General features: G+C 40.7%; 1 protein-coding gene and 1 non-coding gene across 2 annotated transcripts in view; one reads left to right on the forward strand and one right to left on the reverse strand.

The window, feature by feature from the left end:
• Positions 1-1,467: 1,467 nt before the first annotated feature.
• On the reverse strand, positions 1,468-1,561 carry TRNAI-UAU. The gene is made up of 2 exons: positions 1,524-1,561; positions 1,468-1,503 (listed from the first exon to the last, which is right to left on the reverse strand). It is a non-coding gene; the product is annotated as a tRNA-Ile (tRNA).
• Positions 1,562-6,758: 5,197 nt separating this feature from the next.
• HAAO (3-hydroxyanthranilate 3,4-dioxygenase) overlaps positions 6,759-14,182 on the forward strand; it is a 32,575-nt gene continuing 25,151 nt past the window's right edge. Inside the window, exons 1-2 of the mRNA XM_027681873.1 lie at positions 6,759-6,981; positions 9,835-9,913. Of these exons, the coding sequence (XP_027537674.1) occupies positions 6,902-6,981; positions 9,835-9,913 (159 nt within the window). The 5' untranslated portion in view covers positions 6,759-6,901. The remainder of the gene's footprint in view (positions 6,982-9,834; positions 9,914-14,182) is intronic.

Genomic DNA, 14,182 nt, shown 5'->3' on the forward strand with positions numbered 1-14,182 from the left:
GAAGGAGATCTTGTGGAGAAGGCCATAGCACCACGTGTTCCCACTGCATGTCCCGGCTGCTCTCTGGCACTGCAGAGGCACATTGCAAAACAGCTGTTGAGAGAACAAGCAACATCTGCTTCATGCACCTTGAATGTGGCAAAGATTGAACAATCACCCACCTAGCATGCCACACCAAGACCCCAGTGCTAAACTTGCAGTTCCTCCTTAGTGAGAGAGGGCAGGTGTGTTCCTGGAAATACACCAGGGAAGGGGGAAAGCAAGCAGCACTGTCCCCACTCAAGTTTCCTAAGAGGTCTCTGTCCAGGGAATGGAGTCTATCTCCCTCTACTAAGAGGTTTGTGGATTTTTCCCCCAGGTACACAGAAGCAGCATTTTCATTTTCTGGTACTTCCAGTATCTCTGCAAATACTCCTCTGTACTGCCTGTACTCCTCAGCACTGGGAAATGGATATCCTGCAGGACGGAGAAAATGTGAAACTCACTGCAAGCAGAAGATGGACTTTATTCACCCTTTGATACAATACAGATCTCTGTTGTTGACTTAGACTTCCTTATCCTGATATGGTGCATGCTTCAGGCATCACTGCGCCGGTACTGAAATCAGAGAAGTTAACACAAAATCCAAAAGGGATAAAACCGTAACAAAAACAGAGAAGGGGTAGTTAAAAACCTGAAAGTGGCACTACAGGGACTTAACGCCTGCAGTACAGATGCTAAAGGACTGATTTGGGCAATCAAGGCACCTCTGGCTGCACAATCTTGAGGGCCCCACTGAACTTTTTGATATAAATTGCACTGCGAAAGCGGCATACTAGATGTTAACACAGAGGTGAGTTCACAAGATCTGGGCCTAAACATTCAGGCAGCGTTCCCCAGCCTCTGTCAGGAAGCTGCCCTTTCTCCTACGGCCCTGCTGCTTCTTATATGGTGAAATCAGAAATTATTTTAATTATTTTCCTTCCTGTTGTTGCCCACACATTTGTAAAGCATTACTGAGGTAATGAGAAAAGATCCGTCACCGACAAAGGAGGCAAAAGAGGGAGGTGTTGTCACCCTTCAGCTGTAGTGATCGCACCAGTCAGTGTTTACTTGCGCTCCGTATTAAACAACACGGTATAAAATAACCCCTATTTCCTGCGAGTTCTCACTCCCCAGCAGCTCTTACCAGGAACACGTTTTTTACTGCGCCCTGACAGGCTGCTCTGAACACGCCAAACCCACAAGCCTCAGTGGGGCCGTGTCCCTGAAGCCAAACACACCCGTGCCCAAGCTGCCACTGCGCGCCCCCCGCCGTCGCTCGCGGTGGGACCAGCCCGAGCCACTTTCCAGGGCGCTGAGTGCCCCTTCTCCAGCGGGCCCACGCTGCCGCCACGGCTGCATAATTTTTCCCTTCGCTTTTGTCTTCCTCCCTCAGGAGCGCCGCCAAGTCCCAAAAAAGCCCGCTTTCCCTCCCAAAAAGCTGTGTGCTCCAGGTGAGGCTCGAACTCACAACCTCGGCATTGCTCGGCTTTGTACTGCTGTATAAGTACCGCGCGCTAACCGATTGCGCCACTGGAGCCCTGACACCATCGCCTCCCGAACGCTTTATCAAGGGCTCGCTCGGCCCCGGCGGGGGAAGGGCGCACATGGGCTTGTACCCTGTTCTGGGGGGCGGCCTTGGGCCACCCCTCTGCCCTGCCCGGGCTGCGCTCCTGTCCTTAGGGGCCGTACAGCGGCGGGGAAAGCTGAGCAGGGACCGACGGGCGCTGCGCCGCTCGAGCGCCCCCGAGCACGACAGGAAGGAGACAAGCTGCAACTCCGGAACAGCCCCGCCGCCCCCGGGCTCCCCACTGGGCGGACAGGGCGGCCCCAGGGCCGGCGGGCATAGCCCGGCCCCCTGCGCCGCGCGGGCGGGGCCGCCGGGCGGGGCGGGGAGCGCGGTCGTGGCGGGGAGCGCGGTCGCCTCCGGCGGGGGCGGTGCGGCCCGGGCGGCAGCAGGTGTCGTGTGGGCAGCGGCAGTGATCTGGCCGACCCCTGCCAGCCCCGGGCTGCTGCAGGCTGGAGCGGCCCACGCAGTGCCGCGCTCCGGAGGCGATGCAGACAGGCCGCTGCCCCGGGTCGTGCGAGTCCGAGCCGCCGGACGCCCTTGGGCAAAAGGCATTGGCCGCTGGGTCAGCCCAGTTCAGCCTCGCGTTCATCTGCAGCCGTGGGGAGAACGTGCACCGTCTGTCGTGCTGAGGCCCAGGCAGCTGAGAAAAACATCCGGCTACTGCCAGGGAACTAAATGGCGATGTGTGTAGCATCGCTGCTTGCGCGCCCCGGGGCTCTGCAGCCTGCGTGTTGTGTGCGGCACCAGGGATGCCTGGCACTTCCAAAACAAGTGTTTATTCAGTCCTACACGTTTATTGTTAAAGTATACATCTAATATGAATTTATTTTGCTGTCAGATCTGTTTTATCTTTATGTGACAAGAAGAAGGTAAACATAATTGGCACCAGAAGATACTTATATCCAAGCAATGCTCCAACACAGTTGAGACAGACACATTTTTCTTTTTCCACTTGTGGAAACATTTACAATGCTGCCATATTTACTTCCCTAGACTGCTCTGTTGTGTTACTGACTTAAGCACTACATTGTGTTTTCCTTTCTGCAGTGACTTTACAGAGGGCAAAGGAACAAGCTCTGGGAATTTCATTACAGGATGGATGGTTGTAGAAAGTGCTACACAGGGCTTGGATTTCTGTGGCCTCTAAAAATGAACTATTGGTGGCCCAGCAGCAGGTGACAGGCACTCAGCCAGTTTAAGTAAATCTCATGGATCTCCCAGCTACTTTTGGCAGACTGGCAGTTTTGTGTGACTCCATTAACTCCTCCCCTCCACAATCCATAAATGAGCTGACACTTTTTTAAGACTGCTTTGAATGGAGAGGAGTTGTATCTCACTTGTCAGGAAAGTTGTTCTGCTGTTGGTATTACTGTGGGCATTTAAAATATATTTGTAATATTTCAGTGGGATATACCACTGACAGATGAAGTAGCATGCAATTGCTATATCTGGCCCTTGATGAAGGTGGCTGGCATGGAGAAAAGAGAAAACTGACAGTTCATTTCTTAAAGACATTTTCCATCATCGCATTTAGTTGGCATACCAGAAAACTGCAGCCTTCATTGCCCTTAACAGTGCATTATTATACTAACAAAATGTTCTATACCACACAAAGATTGCTGTGAACATAATTTCATCCAAACAAGGGCTTTTTTGGCAAATACAAGAATGCCAGAAAGACTCAAAGCTGAAGCTGTGAACATACAGAGAAGCTCTTTATTGCAGATTTAACCTTAGGCAAGAAAGACTCTAATTTTAGTATTTATAGAGATGATAATCATTGCTTGTTGTATACTAATCAGCTTTCCCATAAAAGTAACAGTGATAATGGTGAAGATTCTAGTAGTTTTAGTGGGATCTTTAATTATTCTGTTGTGCTATGTGAATCACTTGTTTTTTTATATTTGTCCCCACAGACTGAGGCCCTTGGTAGTATGTTTACGAACACAGCAGTGAAATTTGGCCGTATCTCTTTGTGGGAACATAACTGTACAGGGGTTCAAGTAATAAACTTGTTATTGAACTGGAATTTTTTTTCAGCAACTATATAGGAATTTTTAATATAAATAATTTTATTTTTTAAGTACTTAATTAGTGTTTGTTCTCAAAGATCAAACAAAAAAAGCACAGAATTGACCAAAAATAGGAAGTGTATTCAACTGGTTGAAATTAATTATTTAGTCATATAAATGTCTTCCTTTTTCATTTCTTTGCAATACTAACAGAAGGAAAAAAAAAAAGAAAAGATAAAAAACAGAAGTTAAAGCTGTCCTGATGGTGAAGAAAGTTACTTGCTCCCTACTGCTTGCAGGACCTCCAGATTATCACTTCACTGTAGTTCCATTTTTTTAACACCAGCATAGATAAATCAGTCTTGGTATTGCACAGGCACAGAACAGCCAAGTTGAAATGATACTGAAAGGATTTTTATCTTCAAATTGCTGGCAAATGCAAACCTCCCCTGGTGAAAATTTTTCTGAATACTTCTTAGCACTAAGTGTGAAAAAAAACAAGGTTTAAGAGCCAATTTTCACAATGCTGTTTGCTCAAGAGTAGAACGGGCTGAGTGGAGGAGGCAGTATCCACACTTACTGGCTTTATGGTCTATTTCCCTCTCCTGTTCCCAGGGGCTCTAAACAATTCTAGGTCTTTAGCACCTTCTTTAGGTGAACAACAAAAAAATTAGGGAGTATAGTTAAAAAAAGTATATGACCAGATATCACTTTAATACAGATAAAAATCCTGGCCAATGAACCTTGGCCTTAATGCTCCTTCTAACTAGAAACACAATATTTAGCTTTTGCTTTTTGTTAATGTATCCTGCTTGCTGGACACCAACTTGTAAATTTAAGTCTCTAGTAGGTCTGGTGGTTGAGGAAAGTAGAAAAATAAAGTAGGTGTTGTCCTAAACTCAGGGTTTTTTCACTTAACATTTCTTTCCTGCACCCTCAATGCAAAAGATGGATTATTTTGATGTAGCAGTTTTGTGCTTCAGTACTGTTGCAATTCTCTGGCAGTGAAAGCTGACAAATAGAGTCTTTACCTCTACTGAAAGGGAAGGATCTGAGCCAAACGGTAGAACAGAAACCCCAGCGGCTGAAACAGGCTTTGATGGATGTGAAGAATCATCGTGAAGCAGACTAGCAAGAAAAATCCAAGCTCCAGTCAGTTCATGAGATGTATGAGGTGTATGTATTTACCTGGGTCTCACAGAGACTGCAACACTGGTTCTTTTCTTTGCCTCTCCCATACACTTCACAGAAGTAGCATTTCATGTCCCAGTACTTTCCTGCCATGCAGGTAATTTCTTAGCCCCACTGTTACATGCATGAAGAGGCCATTAACTGTATTTTTCAAAACCTATTGATTTCAGAAGGTTGCAGAAAATGCTACCCTGTAATAATAGCCTCAGCATCATACTAATGGTGAATTTTGTAAGTGAATGTTGTTTCCTTCCTGAGTAGGTCTAGGTTTTCCTACCTCACTCCAGCCACAAAATGGATTTATCAGCCTGCGACTGAGAAAGTTTTCTCTGCATGTAATAGTAGCTTGTATTCTGCCTGGTGGAAAAAAGTGGAGACTAGGGATTAGAGTAGGGGTTGTGGACAATAGCCCGCCATTAAAACTGGCACATTAATAGTGTGGTGATAAAGGATTAGCTCAATCAATTCCAGGATCTGTAGTTTTTCGTATTGTGACTTTGTACAGTACCTTGGCTTTCATGCCCAACAAATGGAGTCCTGCTCTGCGATACCTGTTACTAATGATGAGGTAAAACCTTACAAAACCGTGATCGTTAAAATAGAGTGTCTTCAGTTCTCCAGTCCCGTGAGGCTGGGTCATAATCCCTTAAGTGAAAGTGCATTTGAAATATAAACTCTCCTTCAGTCACAGCTAAATAATTTGCCAGCAGCCTACAGAACAAAAAATATCAAAATGTACCTGTCTGTAAGTCCAGAAACAGGCCTAATGAGTTTATTGTGTGCTGGTGTCTCACCGCAGCCATTCTGTTGGTAGACATTTCTTGTGTTAAATAATGTGGTGGTGGTGTTTTATAATTGAATGAAATAATAATTACTTTGGGCTTATTTCAGAGGAAATTATTGCCAGTTCCGTTGTGATTGTACTAATACAGCTGAACTGTAATCTACATGTGGATCTTTTTATCCTAAAATTAATATATTTTTTTTTTACCAATTACAAGATGAGTTTAAACTAACCTGCAAAGAAGTGGTAGAGATGAAGGTAAAAGAGAATCACATACTTGAATAAGTGCCTAGTATTAATTCAAATTCATACTTCATTGCTTTTTTCCATTGTAAAATTACAATGGTGTAAGGTAAAGAACTCCCAAATTTGTGCTGTTCAGCATGCTGACTCTTCAGTCCCATAGCTGCACTGCCCATATGTGCAAACCACGGAGGATACACCAGTCACTTTTAACCAAGTCGTATTACAACCATATACCCAGACACATTCACCCACTAAGCACAGTGTAGATATAAGCAGAAGACTAAGCTATGTCAAGACCAAAGTGCTAAAATATTGTAATGTCTTGGGGTTTTTGTTTAGCACCCATTTCACATATTTGGAGTTTGAAAAAAATGTTTATACATTTGCTTATTAAAAAATTGGGGGTGGTGGGGAACACAGTCAGCAGTCCTGCAGCAACTGTGTAGGTGTTGAACAGAAACTAGTGAGGGAATAAAGACTAATACAGATATGGGATGCCCACTACTTCTCAGTTTCTTGTTTGTCTGACAATTTGATGGCAATATGCTGCACTTTCCCAAAGGGCATCACAGAACCAGGTTCAGCTCTCCAACAAGCCCTGCTACAACATTGGCAAAGAGTGATCAAATTAAAATGAGCATTTATGGACAGCTGCCTTTGGTCTTAAAAATGCAGGAGACATCTGTACTTTGGTTATTTGGCAGAAGATCCCAGGGAGGTCCAAGCTTTGCACAGTTTTCTCACTCTGTATAACAAGGCAATTTTTGTAGACAGGTAACATACACACCCCGGTTGATGCAGTAAAGAGAATCAAGAAACCTCCTGTGGGCAAAAAACAGTCTCCAATGAAAATATGTATTTTAGAAACACTAGTCAATTATTAGCTAAGCTGCTGGAGCATTAGTACTCTACAAAATAACCTTTGGCTGATGGACCTGTCCCCTTTGACACTGAAGCCTGAAGACACCTCTACTGCCAGCCAACCCCTAAGCACTAGGGGTGGAATCACGTGCTGTTTGCTCACAGGAAGAGCATTCTGCAAACTCTCTCAGTCAAAAGTTTCATAGCTGGTGGACCATGGAGCTTCTTGTGAACATGAACAAATGGATAGAAGAAAACAAAACTGCCTTTTTGCCACCTGTTTGCAATAAGCTTATGTAAGTAAATGAAGATTTCTTTTACTAAGTTATTAGATATATAAATATTTCTAGCTATAAGAGGAAGCGGCAAAAATACATAACATGGTAAAGATTATTAAGGAACTGTAGTTCCTCATCAGACTGCAGTCAGAATGCTGTTTTGAAGAACTGATAGTGGCTGAAATCTGTTTTGTAGCGACTCAGCAGAAGCTGCAAAGATCAACTTGAATATGAGATACTTGCCTCAACTCGAAGTGTCTCGTAGGCAGTGAGACTGAGTTAAGAGAATTTGTGTCAGGCTCTGCGACAGTAAACTAGAAATCAGAGGAGATGGCATCACATCCACAAACAATAAGATATAGCTAACAGATTAGTGCTACTAAATTATAACCTGATTGAGCTGCTGAGAATCATTCCAACATCACAGAGGAGCCAAAGCTGCAGGAGCAATCAAAACCATTGATATATATCGCTGAAAACAAGGAGAAAGGAACAGTAAGGGCCCTGGAGGAGCAAGTTTCCAAGGCATTTCCAGCGCTGTCAGGAGGGGAGGAGAGGCTGAAGAGGCAGTTTAAAAGCTGTGGACCATATTCTGAATGAGACAGCTAATATAGGAGAAAAAGTTTGGGTATTACGCAGTTGTACACTATGCATATTCTCAGTGTCAAAGCTTGTGCATAAATTCCAGTGTAAATTGTCCAATGTATTGCACCTTCTAGTCAAAACATTAGCTTCTGCCAGTGAAGCTGAGGACATCTTTTGTCTAAAACTCTGTATACAGGAGGCTTTGTTAGAAAGTATCCTCTTTAAAGAGTAATATAGACTCAGGTTTTATAAAGAAATTAAAAAGCATTTTTCTTAATTCTAATTAAAATAATAATCTTGCTTTATAATTTTAATCATCAAAGAATATACCTCTTGCCCTACCCTGAAGTGCTATCTTTAATGAAAAGCTGAATGGGCAATTCTGTAGCCATGATATTAAAATTTCCATTCACAGGTGCAAGGGTTACTTTTCAAAGCAATGGTTGCAAGGCAAAGAAAAGGTACAGGGCACATCCCTACTGCCATGTCTGTGTTGAGACTACAGATGTATGTTGAACTGAAAAATTGTGAAACTTGAATCACTGCAATAGTTTCACAATTGGAGAGAATGAGGAAATTATCTTCTTATTATGAGTGTTTTCATTCCTTTCATTTTCAAAATGGATTAGAAGGATTTTGTGAAGCATATCCATTTCTAAAGCTTACCAATGACAATGGTAAAATTTTAGTACTTTTAATTTCTTTCTTTATCAGTAGGTTGAACCTTTTTTGTTATTACTGCACTGTACCACCTACCAGAAGTTCTGTGTAAGCCTTAAGTAGCTTTGGAATGTGACATCTATCAATGGTCTTCCCCAGAAACACTGCAAGAAGCCACAGTGAAACAAGAAACATTTTTTGTGATAAAAAATCCATTTTTCTAATATAACGTTAGCCTATGTAGGTGGAGAGAAAATCCATCTACTGCATGGATTCCGAGTCTCTCATCACCTGCCTCTGGTGCTACCTAATTGTTTTCAGGATTTTCCAAAAAGTTTTGGGCAATTTTCCAATAAGCAATTAATAGATTTCCAATGTTTTTTTAAAAGCTTCATCCTTTATGTGCTGAGTAAAGATTTGCAAGGCAACCTTCTCACTGCCACCTACTGCCTCGCTGGAAGGCAACTACCTCAAAACATTTAAGTAACTTAAAATCCTATGTTTTAAGAAAGAATTAAAAGTTAAAAACTAGGTCTCACAGCAAATCAGTAGTGTGTCTAAAGTTGAGTGTCTAAAGTTATTATGGTTTTCAAGCTTTTATTATGTTCCATACACTTGAGAAAATCAAAAGTTTTGAATACTTATTTGGGTTTTCAGAAAAAAAACTCAATTCCTGAAGCACCGCCTGTTTAGAGTTTTACCAAAATCAAGAAAAGGATATATGAAATTAAATTGCAGCTCTTATGTTGTATTTTAATTATTTGTACTAATCTTACAAGTTTAAATGCTTTTTAACCTCAACAAAGAGCAGTTAGTGCAAAATCAAAACCCTTGACATAGTTGATTTTTACAGGTATTTCTAAAGCTCTTCTTCTGAATTCAGAATATTATACTTACCATAATGAAACATAAGAACAAATTTTGAATCCCAGCTAACAGTCCTGATTTAGAGGTTTTTTTAGCAAAGGAAAACCTGTTACCTTACCTCTTTATTAGTGTAAATGGTCTGATAGGTAATTGGGGTGATAGCTATTCTTTGTGACAGCTGAGAGAAGGGCCCACTGGGGCTCTTAAAGAGGTAGAGTTAAGAAAGGGTCTGGAATCTCCTTTTCTGAATTAGCCAATGAAACTATTGTAACATTGTTCCAGGTTAGCAAAATCAGTATAAATAGAAGAGAAATTAGCTGATAATTGTGACCATCAGTATCTCTGGTAATTCTACCAATATGGGGGAAAAATGTGTTTTTACTTTATTAACTTTTAAAAGAGTTTTATCTTTACATAATCAGCTCAAGGTAAAGATCCATTTTCTTCTTTCCTGTCTCTTAGGTAGTATTCTTTTCCTTTACATTTCAAAGTCCTTTCTACAGTTGGTAGCTGTTGTTGTCCTCTTTTCATATCTGGTGGCACTGAAACACCAGCAGGGAGGTAGTTGACCTCAGATCACCCAACAGGACAGTGACAGAGCAGAGAGATGCATCCAAGCTCTTTTGAATTCTCATCTGGATGTTGCTTTTCACTCAACATTGTTTCCTTGACTCACTGTCATAGTAGAATTTTTAAAAATAAGTTAAATAAATGACATCATGAATAGAGGTAGCTTTAAAATGTCACTTTCTTTTCTAGGCATCGCTATCAATTAAATGTGATGTTTGTTGGAGGGCCAAATGAAAGGAAGGATTATCATATTGAAGAAGGAGAAGAGGTAACATAGAGGTTGTTTATATTCTTCTGATTTAATTGATCTGTAATGACTAAAATGCAGCTACTTTTGAAGGTACAGCTACAAGTTAGCAATGCCAGACTCAGTGATGTTGTATTTATTAGATCTATTCATAGGCTTCAACAGAATCATTCACCAGAACCATACACCATCTGTGCATTTCCTTTGAAACAAGCACATGAGATCAGATCTGTTTTGCTATAATTCATTTCCAACAGGAAATTAGAGAAAGTATTCTGACACATCAAAATGTTTCACGTCAACATTTTGGAACAAAACTTTGGAAAGATATTGATATTTTTAAAGTGATATTTTGTTGCAGAAGATCGATCTATATTTCAAAAGTAAGTTTGACATTCAAAAATCAAAATTAAATATTTTAATTCACTAGAAATTACATTTTTCATGGACTTCATGAAAATTATCAGCATTTTAGCATTCATTCAGGCTTGGAAAGTTAGAGCCTTTAAATATTTTTCAAATCAGTCTCCTTTGCTGCACATCTTCTGTATCAAGACTAAGCCATCCCTCTGCTTTGAATTGGGAGTAGCCATTGTGCCAAGTGCAGAATACAGGAAAAAAAGAGTAGAATCCTATCAAAGTTGTAACAATTTACACCTACCCTGTTTACTGCCTTTTTTTTGGAATTGTCTGTTTGGCCTGAGGACTTCTCTGAATCCACAATTGGCTCTGAAAGAACCTAAGGGAAAACAGTCACTAGAGGCCAAGCAGTAAGGATGTCATGATGGAGAACAACTTCCCTTGCTTCCTGGCAGAAAAAATTATTTTCATGTAATTCCAGTAAAATTTGGCCACCTAACTTTAAGTACCTTTGGAAACCCAAACCTACATCCTACCTATGCATCTACATAGTTTAAGGTAAAAGTAGGTCAAATTAAAAAAATCCTTAAAAACAGAAAGAAAAATTAGTTTTCTTATCATTGAATCATTTCTCCAAAAAACAGCCCCCAAGCATTTCACAACAGCTTTCATTAATTTTCTGTTATAATTGTGCTGTGCAGGTGTTTGTAGTCATTATAACCATAAGGCTCTAAAAGATCAGGTGCCAAGTTCCCACTGTCTGACTACTGGCTGCTTTGGATTGCCACCACGGTCCCACAGCCCACATGTGGCTGTGGGCACAGGCATGTCTGTCACATACCAGGTCACCCAACACGCTCCATTATGTCCCTTCTCATGGGCTGGGGAGGGGGAGCTCTGGCAACACCCAGGATCATGCTGTCAGGTTGCTTGGGCTGGTGAGGAAGCAAGCCAGGTCTCAGGGCAGTCCATGTATCCATCCTATATTTACAAGGAAATTACAGAGATACTTAGCTGGGGAAAAAAAATCTGGCTTCGTCAACAGAATTGCATCCCTGGGAAAGGAGCATCACAGCTGTAGCATGACTGCTAAGAAAGCACCAAGGAGAATATCTAATCTGTATCCTGCTGTTACTGTATATTGTTAAGTGTTATATGTTGGATTAAAAAAGAATCAGTGAAATTTGTTACCAAGGTTTGGAAAAGTATAAAATGAACGTATGTGAAGGTACCATGTGAAGGTTAATGATATCAAATTTTTTTTTTCTTGTAACTTAACCGTTTTGGTTTCATACAATTAATTTATTTTCTTGCTCGGAATAATAAATTAGAGCTATACACTAAGAGAGGAATACGCAAAAATGAGCTGAAGTTTAGCTGGTGCAACAGTTTGTACTACAATATTAAACTTTATTTTTTTGTCCTTTTATTTACAGTTTTGTCTCTCCCTGCACCTTCCAGTTCATATTAAATTATCCTTGGTTCCCCACCCGTTCCTGTGCTGTTTTATTTTTTTTTCTACTTTATCTCCTCCTCCCCTTCCCTTAAAAAGGAAGTTAGATTAATTTAACTTACCTCATTTTTTTTATGTTGCAAGATGTTCCTCTGTTTGAAAATAACTTGGCCTACCTTTAATAAACTCTTTATATGACTTTACAACAATATGAAAATTTAGCCATATCTATAAAGGCATAATTTTTATTATACTGTTGCATACTGATATATTATTGCTAATCCAACTGGAAACAATATTTTTTTAAGTATCAATACATCCTCATTTACATAGAAAACTTTTCACAATTACTCAGCAAGCAAAAATGGAAACATAAAATTCTTATTACATAGGAAAATTGGCAATACACGCATCAGAAACATTATCAGTTACATAGCAGTTTAACATATGAGCCAATTTTGTTCACTTTTATGGAGGTACATTATATTCATTCTTTGCATTTTACCATAGGTTTTTATCAGACACATTTGCACCTTCCTGTGATCTAATTTAGAACCGTGTTTCTCATTAGAGAAGAATTGTGAGGTAGAGAGTATCCTAGTAAAAGGACATACTCCTAAATTAGACTTTGGATTTTTAAAAAAACACCATTCAGAACCACGTTCAGCTCATTATTTTGACAGAAAAAGGTCATTTATAGTTCTGTGTGATAATTTGAAGACGGATTATACAGGCATATTGTCAATAGGCCTATCACGAATGTGAAACCCCACAAATCTTTTAGGCCAATTTAGCTGATGCTATTTTGTAGTAGTATTCTGATAGCAAAGAAGGGTTGCTTTGGAGAGAAAGTTGAATTTAGGATTGTTTTTATCTGTCCACTTGATATCTTATGCCTGTTATCCCAGAGTTTATGGTGCATCCTGTGGCACAACTTGTGCTTGTTAGCCTGCAGTTCATAGCAGCAAGGGGCTCACATGCAGAGATAAGGGCTGAGGAGCATCCTCCTGTTCCTGAGCTGTTCTCTGCTGGTGCTGTTAACATGCAGGTGTAGCAGGAAGATTAGTTCTGACTGGCTAATTAGGAGAAAAAATGGAGGCTTGATTTGGACTTTCTTCAAAGCCTTTTGGAATTGTCTTCTGAACAGTCATTTAGGCTAAAATGACAGCTAGTCTAGCACAAATTTTTCCTCCTCTCAACAAGCAGGCATTTCCTAAATGAGTAACTGTTCTCTTTTCTTCCTTCTTAGTTTTCTCTGTACTGCTTCACTTCCTTCTTAAATTTCTGTGTGCTACTTCTTTGCCAGCTTTCTGGGCAAAAGTACTGTCTCATACCTGAGATTGTTTTCCATTGGACAGGTTTTATAAAGAGCCAAATCAAGCTGCACCTTACAAGAGGTAAACCATTCAGAGTCTTTGGCTGGACTTTACCACTAGGTCATATTCATTCTTTTTCTTATTTGTACGTGTTAAGTTCCCTTTTGCTCCCTTCTCCATCAGAACAGAGACAGAGTCAGCAAACATCTAGTTGGACATTCTCTGCCTCTAAATCGGACTCGTTCAAAATGAAGCTGAATGGCTTTGGGAAATGCCTTTTATGTTGACACAGGGAAAAAACTGCTGTGAGAATGCACCTATATAGCTCATACAGACAAAATTTTCTTTTTTTTTGCTATATCGCTAGTGGTGTGAGGTTTTCAAATGAATTATTATTCCTCACTTGTTAATAGAATTTTGGATTACATGGACTAGTAACTACAACTCTTGTGTAGTCAACTTGATGAGGCCACCAAAAGCTTCTGTGGTAGCCTGACATGATCACAGAATAACAGAATCATTATGTTGGAAAAGACCTCCAAGATCATCGAGTCCAGCCTTTGACCAATTACCACCTTGTCAACTAGACCATGGCACTAAGTGCCATGTCTATCTTTTCTGAACACCTCCAGGGATGGTGACTCCACCACCTCCCTGGGCAGCCCATTTCAATTCTTGACAACCCTTTCCATGAAGAAATTCTGACAGATGTCCAACTTGAGCCTCCCCTGGCACAACTTGAGGCTGTGTCCTCTTGTGCTCAACCCCTCACAGCTATGGGGTAGCAGGTGCAGTTCTCAGAGAACAGTTCTCAACATACCTTTCTTTGTCTCTTGAATTTTTCATCATACAGTAACATTTATGACAAGAAGAGTTTCGGTGTTAACACAGCTTACAGAGTTCATGGTGTATTTACTGCATTTTTCCTTACTTGTAAAACCTGAGGGTGGAACAAAACCCTTTCTGAACTTTTAAGTTCATCATATAGCTTCCAAAGAAATAAAGTAAGTGAAAACAGAAGGGGACCATATATTTTGCAGGAATTTAATGACAGACAAACCCCACAATCATAACAAAGCCTAGCTATAGTAAAAGAATTTCAGATTTTATTTACTGCATCATGTGGGCTGCTCTGGGGGAAAGTGAGATATGCTAACAGCT

The sequence above is a fragment of the Neopelma chrysocephalum genome, unplaced genomic scaffold (genome assembly GCF_003984885.1).
Source record: "Neopelma chrysocephalum unplaced genomic scaffold, ASM398488v2 Primary Assembly neopelma1_61b, whole genome shotgun sequence".
Taxonomy (NCBI): Eukaryota; Metazoa; Chordata; class Aves; order Passeriformes; family Pipridae; genus Neopelma; species Neopelma chrysocephalum.